We start from the raw sequence: 9,345 nt of genomic DNA, 5'->3' as shown, positions 1-9,345 counted from the left end.
TGTACTTCTTGTTCTTTTGAATTAAAACATTTTTCTTTTAAGAGGTGTGATGGATTCATAGGACATTCATAACTTTAAGACACAGTTACTAACTACTAATGATCATGTAATGAAGACACAAACATAGGTAAGCACATAACATAGAAACGAAAAACAGAAGAAATAAGAACAAGGAATGAATCCACCTTAGTGATGGTGGCATTTTCTTCTTGAGGAACCAATGATGTCCTTGAGCTCTTCTATGTCTCTTCCTTGCCTTTGTTGCTCCTCCTTCATTGCTTTTAGATCTTCTCTGATTTCATGAAGGATGATGGAGTGCTCTTGATGTTCCACCCTTAGTTGCTTCCAATAATTGTGTGGAAGAAAATGTATCCCCTGAGGTATCTCAGGGATCTCTTGATTTGCAGTCAAATGTTCTACCACTGAGCTATAGACCCTTGATGGAAGCTTTTGTCTTCCCTTTCCTCTTTCTAGAGGTTTCTCTGGCCTTAGGTGCCATCAATGGTTATGGAAAAAACAAAAAAGCTATGCTTTTACCACACCAAACTTAGAATGTTGCTCGCCCTCGAGCAAAAGAAGAAAGAATAGAAGAAGAAGAAGAAGAAGAAGATATGGAGGAGATGGATGGGAGTGTGTATTCGGCCATATGGGTGGGATTGGGTGGGAGAGAGATGTTGATGAATTTTGAAGGTGGTGGGTGTATGGATGTGAGTGGTAAATGGAAAACAGAAGGGATGATCATGAATGGAAAGAGAGATGGTAGCTCAAAGTTGTTTGCTCCAATGGCAGGAATGGAGATGCTTCTTCCATGTAAATTGGAATTAGGTGCAGTAAAGTCACCAAGCATCTTCCTTACATTATTATTATTTTCGGTTGCCATCTCCTCTTCTTGTTCGAAAATTTCTGAAAGGTTATCTCTGGATTGTTGTATTTTAGCTTCTCTTAATTTTCTCTTCAGAGTCCTTTCAGGTTCTGGATCTGCTTCCACAAGAATGTTCTTATCCTTGCTCCTGCTCATATGACAAAGAAGAGGGCACAGAAAAATAATAATAATAATAGAGATCCTTTATACCACAGTATAGGGATCCCTGTGTGAGTAGAAGAAGAGGGGGAGACAAAGAATGTAATATAATGGAAGAAACACAACTGTGAGGATGGCAGAGATGTGAGATGAGATGTTAGGATATGAATGAATAAATAGAATAGGATGGGGGAGGGATAATTTTCGAAAATTATTTTGAAAAAGAGTTAGTGATTTTCGAAAATGGTTTTTGAAAATTGTTAGTATTTTTTTCGAAAATTTTTTTTAAAATTAAAAATAAAAATTAGAATAATTAGTTGATTAAAAAGAAATTTTTGAAAAAAAGGGAAGATATTTTCGAAAATTAGAGAGAGAGAGTTAGTTAGGTAGTTTTGAAAAAGTTAAGAAACAAACAAAAAGTTAGTTAGTTAGTTGAAAACAAATTTTGAAAAAGATAAGAAGTTAGGAAGTTAGAAAAGATATTTTAAAAAGATATTTTTTTGAAAAAGATAAGATAAGTAGATATTTTTGAAAAGATATGATTGAAATTAGTTTTGAAAAAGATTTGATTTTTAAAATCACAATTAATGACTTGATTCATAAGAAATCACAAGATATGATTCTAGAACTTAAAGTTTGAATCTTTCTTAACAAGCAAGTAACAAACTTCAAATTTTTGAATCAAAACATTAATTGATTATGTTATTTTCGAAAATTTGATATAAAAATAAGAAAAAGATTTTTGAAAAATATTTTTGGAATTTTCGAAAATAACTAAGAATTTTGAAAAAGATTTGATTTTTGAAAAAGATAAGATTTTCAAATTGAAAATTTGATTTGACTCATGAGAAACAATTAGATTTTTAAAAATTTTTGAAAAAGTCAATTCAAATTTTTGAATTTGATGAGAGAAAAAGGGAAAGATTTTTTTTTTTTTTGATTTTTGAAATTTTTATGAGAAACATGAAAATTATGCAATGCATGAAATTTTTAGATCAAAACAATGAATGCATGCAATAATGCTATGAATGTCAAGATGAACACCAAGAATATTTTGAATGTCAAGATGAACATCATAGACACAATTTTGAAAAAAAATTTTATGCAAGGAAAACATGCAAGACACCAAACTTAGAATTCTTTAATGCTTAGACACTAAGAATTCAAGAATGCATATGAAAAACAAGAAAAGACACAAAACAAAAAATCATCAAGATCAAACAAGAAGACTTACCAAGAACAACTTGAAGATCATGAAGAACACTATGAATACATGAAATTTTCAAAAAATGCAAGATGCATATGCAAGTGACACCAAACTTATGATATGACTCAAGACTCAAACAAGAAACACAAAAATATTTTTGATTTTTATGATTTTCTATTTTTTTTGGATTTTTATTTTATATTTTTCGAAAAATTCTTTTGAAAAAAGAAAATAAGGATTCCAAAATTTTTAATATGAATTCCAGGAATCTTGCCATGTTAGTCTTAAAGCTCCAATCAAAGGGTCAGGCATGGCTTAATAGCCAGCCAAGCTTTAATCAAAATATGAGTGTAATTCAGACATGACAAGCCCTACATGCTCATTCCCAAAGGAATTGGACATGGCTTTACAGCCAGCCAGGCTTCACATGCTTCATGAAACACTAGAATTCATTCTTTAAAAATTTTGAATAAATTTTTGAAAACATTTTTTTTATTATTTTCGAAAACAGATGAGAAAATTTTAGAAATATTTTTGAAAAAAAAAATTTTTTTTGAAAATAAAATAAAAAGGAAATTACCTAATCTGAGCAACAAGATGAACCGTCAGTTGTCCAAACTCAAACAATCCCCGGCAACGGTGCCAAAAACTTGGTGCACGAAATTGTGATGTCCATGCTCGAACAATCCCTGGCAATGTGAGCAACTTGGTATGCATAATCGTGATTACACTTCAATTATGTAAAATTCATGGCTCTTTCTTTCCCTGGAAGTGGCGCCAAGAACATGGTGCCAATACCATGGTTCACAACTTCGATACAACTAACCAGCAAGTGCACTGGGTCGTCCAAGTAATACCTTACGTGAGTAAGGGTCGAATCCCACGGAGATTGTTGGTATGAAGCAAGCTATGGTCACCTTGCAGATCTCAGTTAGGCAGATATAAATGGATAATGGTGTTTTCGAATTCAATATAATAAAATAGGGATAGAAATACTTATGTAATTCATTGGTGAGAATTTCAGATAAGCGAATGGAGATGCTTTCGTTCCTCTGAACCTCTGCTTTCCTGCTATCTTCATCCAATCAGTCTTACTCCTTTCTATGGCTGGCTTTATGCAAGGGCATCACCGTTGTCAGTGGCTACATCCCCTCCTCTCAGTGAATAATATGCTCACGCACCCTGTCACGGCACGGCTATTCATCTGTCGGTTCTCGATCATGCTGGAATAGGATTCACCCTCCTTTTGCGTCTGTCACTAACGCCCAGCACTCGCGAGTTTGAAGCTCGTCACAGTCATTCAATCATTGAATCCTACTCAGAATACCACAGACAAGGTTTAGACTTTCCGGATTCTCTTGAATGCCGCCATCATTCTAGCTTACGCCACGAAGATTCTGGTTAGGAGATCTAAGAGATATTCATTCTATCTTATTTCATGTAAAACAGAAGTGTTTGTCAGGTACGTGTTCATATGGGAGAATGGTGATGAGCGTCACACATAATCATCACCTTCATCACGTTCTTGGGTGCGAATGGATATATTAGAAGCGAAATAAGATGAATTGAATAGAAAACAGCAGTACTTTGCATTAATCTTTGAGGAACAGCAGAGCTCCACACCTTAATCTATGGAGTGTAGAAACTCTAGAAACTCTATCTGAATCTGATTTCTGCTCAAGTCCCTCAATTTCAGCCAGAAAATACCTGAAATCACAGAAAAACACACAAACTCATAGTAAAGTCCAGAAATGTGAATTTAACATAAAAACTAATGAAAACATCCCTAAAAGTAACTAGATCCTACTAAAAACATACTAAAAACAATGCCAAAAAGCGTATAAATTATCCGCTCATCAATCACCAGCCCAATCAGCATCGGAGTAAGCCTGAAGAGACAAAGAGGAATGGGCAGAAAAATAAAGCCCATGAAAGAGAGTGCCTTTGATGTAGCGAAGAATGCGTAGAACTGCCGCATAGTGAGTAGTACAAGGAGCTGACAAGAACTGGCTAAGTACATGAACCGGATAGGCGATGTCTGGTCGGGTGACAGTCAAGTAGACGAGACCGCCAACTAACTGTCGATAGAGAGTCGGATTATCCAAAACAGTGCCATCCATAGGGGTAAATCGAACATTAGGCTCAAGAGGAGTAGACTCAGTGCGACTATCTGTAATCCCAGCGCGAGCAAGAAGATCTGAAGCATACTTTGCCTGAGAGAGATAGATGCCATCATCGGTGGAGATGACCTCGAGACCAAGAAAATAGCTGAGAGAACCAAGATCTTTCATCTCAAAGGTACGGTGAAGTGAGGCCTTTAGATCAGAGATACCATCAACATCATCCCCAGTAATTATCATGTCATCAACATACAAAGTAGAACAACAACTCCACATTCACTTTTACAAATGAAGAGCGCATTCTCATGAGGGCTAGAAGTAAAACCAAGATTGCATATGGTAGTGCTGAACTTGTCAAACCATTCATGAGGAGCTTGCTTAAGTCCATAAAGTGCCTTGCGAAGGAGACAAACCTTATTAGAAGGACAAGGATATCCCAGAGGTGGTTTCATATAGACTGTCTTTTTCAAATCCCCATTAAGAAATGCATTATTCACATCCATCTGACTGAGAGACCATTTTTTAACCGCGGCAATGGCAAGAAGAGCTCTAATAAACGTAAGACGAGCGACAGGGGCAAAAGTCTCTTTATAATCAATGCCATACTCTTACGTACAACCTTGAGCAACCAAGCGGGCCTTATAACGGTCAATAGAGCCATCAGAGCGAGTCTTGATCTTGTATACCCATCTACTGCCCACAACTTCCTGATCAGAAGGAGGATCAACCAGATCCCATGTGTGTGCTTTTTCAAGTGCTTGTAATTCTTCTTGCATTGCTTGTTGCCAATTTGGGTTTGAGGAGGCTTCTCTGAAATGTCTTAGGTTCATGTTGATGAAAAATAGTAGAAAAGCAATGGTAATCAAGAAGATGAGGAGGTGGATTCCTTACCCTAGAAGAACGAGCAGGAGGAGGAGGCATGACGGTAGGAGCAGGATCATCGTCCAGTCTGGAATCATCGGGAGATGTAGAAGGCAGAGGAACATGAGGCTGTGGAGGGTCACTCAAGATAGAACCTGTAGAATCATCACTAGGAAAAAGATCAACATTGGGGTTAGTAAACAAAGGTGACTGAGTAGTAGGAATCGACTCAAAGGATGAGAACCGAGAAAACATGTGATGCTCCCAGAAGACAACATGACGAGATATACGAATACATTTAGAGAGAGGATCCCAACAACGATAACCCTTGTGTTCAGTGCCATAACCAAGAAAACAACACATATGAGCCCGAGGTTCAAGTTTACTGTGTTCATGAGGCTGAAAAAGAACAAAACATACACAACCGAAAACTCGAAGAGAACTATAATATGGGGGGTATGATAAAGACGCTCAAAGGGAGTAATGTTACCAAGAATAGAAGAAGGGAGTCTATTGATAACATGAACAGCAGTAAGAACAGCTTCACCCCAAGTACGCTCAGAACACGAAGAAAAAAGGAGCATTACACGGACGGAGTCAAGAATGTGACGGGGTTTGCATTCAGCTCTTCCATTTTGTTGAGACGTACTAGGACAAGAAAACTCAGATAGAGTACCCTGTTCTGCAAGAAAAGGCTAAGAGTTTGGAATCACGGTATTTCATAGCATTATCACGTCGGAAAACCTTAATGACCTTGGAAAACTGAGTTTTAATCATAGTAGCAAAGTTGATAGAGATCTGAGGTAACTCATGGCGATTAGTCATCAAATAAACCCAAGTAAAACGGGAATAATCATCAATGAAAACGACAAAGTATCGAGCTCCGCCCATAGAGGCAGTGGGAGCGAGGCCCCAAACATCAGAGTGAATGATATCAAAAGGAGAGCAAGCAAGAGATGAATTTTTGTGAAAAGATAAAGCAGGTTGTTTGGCAGTTTGGCAAGAAATGCAATCAAAAGATTCATTTGGAACTTGACCTAAAACATCCTGAGACACAAGAGGACGCAATTTTCCTAAGGAGGTGTGGGCAAGACGTTGATGCCATAAGTGAAGGGTAGATGGAGAAGAAGCAGCACAGAGACTTGGTACAGGAGGAATATGAAGACTTTCGAGTTCAAACAACCTTCCGACCTTACGTCCAGTCCCGATGATTTGTCCTGTCCGAGGATCCTGTTCACGACAACCAGAAACAGAAAAGGTGACGTCAAAACCCAAATCAACAAGTTGACCAACAGAAATAAGATTGAAGTTTAATTTGGGAATGTAGTAAGTATCAGGAAGATTAAGAGATGACTGGGATATAGAACCCTTGTGTGTTGCGTGCAAGAGGGAGCCATTTGCAGTATTGACAGAAGGACCATTTGTAGTTGTAGACATGGACGAGAAAATATTACGCAATGGAGACATGTGATTAAAGCAACCCGAGTCAAAGTACCATTTAGAATTACCTGGAGGGGTCGATAAAGCAGTAGGGGTATTACCAGAAACAGAGAGAAGACGCTGTAGAAGAGATGCAATATCAGATAGAGAGACAGGAGACGGGTTGAAAGGTGCAGAGGTGGTAGGTTCAGTAGTAGCAGTAACAGCAGAAGTAGGCATAGGACGTGGTGGACGAGTAGGACAGGTAGTAATCAAATGTCCCGAGAGCTTGCAATAACGGCAGAACAACTGTGAACAATGGTAGCTAATATGCCCGTTCTGGTGGCATGTCCGACATTCAACAGAGGGGCAGACGGAGAAAAGGTACCCAAAACGGTTGCAGTTTTGACAGAATGTATCCTTTCTGTCTGTGGCAACAAAAACATCCGACTTTTTCATAACAGTAGTCACACAAAACAAAGAGAGGAGAGAAAACTGCAATTTCGAAGCAGAAAATGAGAAAACGGAGCGCGAAATCGGAAAGAGCTCACCAAAAAACCTTAGGGAGGGTCCCACTTGTCTGCCACATCAGCGAATAATGACACGTGGTAGCACCTGAGAGGAGGGAGAGAGACATGCTGGCAGCGAGCTGGAGGCGCGGGTCAGATGTGGTCCGGGTCGGACGGGTCGGGTCGGGTCAGGTTGGCCAAGGAAAGCTTCGTCGCGACATGTGGCAGGACCTAGGGCGTTGGATCGGCACGAGATCAACGGCTACTGAACCTTCTGGAGGCAAAACAACAGAGGTGGCCAGCTCACTTCCGGCGGCGCGTGACAGCGCGTCCGGTGGCGTCTGGTGGCGATGTCGGCGATGTTGGAAAGATGACGAAGAGAAGATCACAATGATGCCGGAGGTGACGAACCAAATCGTCGGAAACACAGAGAAAAATGAGGGCAAAGAGGCACAGGTGGAATCTGGAAGGGAGAGCAACCTGGTCGTGGCAGCGTCTTTCAGCGGCGCGTGGAGGCGCGTCTGGAGACGGATGGCGGCGTTTCTGGTTGCGATGGAATCACGGCGACAAGACGAACAAGATGGTGACGGGAGTGACGAACCAAAGCGTCGAAAAGGGAACGGAAAAAGAGGCCAAAGAACATTGCCGGAAAGGAAAAACAATGGGGCTATGAACTAATATTCATTGAAAAAAAAAAGGCCTAAGCTCTGATACCATGTTAGAAACAAGAGACTATGAGAGGAATATGAAAAGTGTATTATTGAATCTGATCAAAGGTACAATATACAAGAGGTATTATAGGTGCTAAATGAATCAGAGTAATAAAGGCATAGAATCCTATAATTAATATACAGATATACTATATAAAAATAGACGATACTAATTGATCTAAATTGATGCTAATGATTCTCTAACACTAACCAATCGTTAAATTTAAAATTAATTCATTAAAAATTTTATAAAATTTCTAAAATGCCTTTTTCTTTCGTCTTCTCCATTCCAATATTTTACTAAAACCAAATTTATCAGGCCCTTCCTTCACCACTCTCAATCTCCTTCCCTCCCCATTCTCAGTCGCTGCCAGATTCTTCCTCGCCAAATCTACTCCTTGGCAGCGTCGTCGTCATGATTATTGGGCTTAGTTTTGGATAACTACAAAATATTTTTTTTTCGGTAAGGAGCCTGAGGTCGTTATCAAAGATTGCTTTCTTGTAAGGGTTTGAGAGTATGGACCATGCATCCTTACGAGGGAGAAGGCGTAGGTAGAGAATGCAAAAGGGTTGCGGTGTGGATTAAGAGGGGATGTAGTCGAGATGATGTTAGTAGAAAATAACCTTGAGAATGCTGTACCAGTCAACGAGATCGTTGATCCTGGCCTCGCCGGCCACGAGGTGTCAATTACGGTAAGAAGTAGTTACGTGACTTCGAAGCGTGGGTCACACTCCCGGGCTCTGATGGTGAATGACTGAGCTTCATGCATGTCACGTGCACTCAGGAGCTTGTTGGCGTGTACATCCACTGTTCCGCTCCCGTCCTATTTTTCCTTCCATTGATTTGATTTTTCTCTCCAAAACACACTTATTCTCATTGTCTCACAATCAAAACAGAGTTGTTTTGTCCTTTTTTTTTTTATAATAGTACTAAATGAGGAGTAGATCTGGCGAGAAAGAATCTGGCAGCGACGATCTGAGAATGGGGAGGGAAGGAGATTGAGAATGGTGAAGGGAGGTCCTTATGAATTTGGTTTTGGTAAAAAATTGGGATGGAGAAGATGAAAGAAAATGGCATTTTAAAAATTTTATAAAATTTTTAATAAAATTAATTTTAAATTTAACGATTGGTTAGATTTATCAAGTGGAGTTAATCTTTCATGATTACAAGTCTTGTTTAAATTAGTTATGGTCAATTTTGTCAGCGCTTAAATATTTTATGGTCGAAAATAGTTACTTACTCTTTAATTTTTGACGAATAACTTTTAGATTTTTTTTTGTTTGATTTGTATATATTAAAGCAAAACCGTCATTTTCAAATTCTATATATAAAAAAGACGTCAGTTATGTTACTTTAAAATTTAATCGCGACTTTAATTTAAAAGTAATAAAAAGTCATGAATCTGTCATCAACTAGTTATCTATCTAACGCAGATAAAGATTCCAATCTTGATGATCTATTATTAGTTCTCTGATCTCTCTACCTCTCTCATATAAT

The 9,345-nt window shown here is 38.6% G+C and overlaps 1 protein-coding gene across 2 annotated transcripts in view; it reads left to right on the top strand.

The window, feature by feature from the left end:
* Positions 1-9,345, top strand: part of LOC107609469 (cytochrome P450 714A1) — a 46,212-nt gene that overhangs the window by 9,572 nt on the left and 27,295 nt on the right. For both annotated transcript variants that reach the window (XM_021107585.1, XM_021107584.1), the window contains exons 2-3: positions 753-760; positions 9,313-9,320. In XM_021107585.1, the coding sequence (XP_020963244.1) occupies positions 757-760; positions 9,313-9,320 (12 nt within the window). In that variant the 5' untranslated portion in view covers positions 753-756. The remainder of the gene's footprint in view (positions 1-752; positions 761-9,312; positions 9,321-9,345) is intronic.

The sequence above is a fragment of the Arachis ipaensis genome, chromosome B07, assembly GCF_000816755.2.
Source record: "Arachis ipaensis cultivar K30076 chromosome B07, Araip1.1, whole genome shotgun sequence".
NCBI lineage: Eukaryota > Viridiplantae > Streptophyta > Magnoliopsida > Fabales > Fabaceae > Arachis > Arachis ipaensis.
Note: the sequence above shows the minus strand (reverse complement) of the source record. Positions and strands in the feature narration are given on the sequence as shown.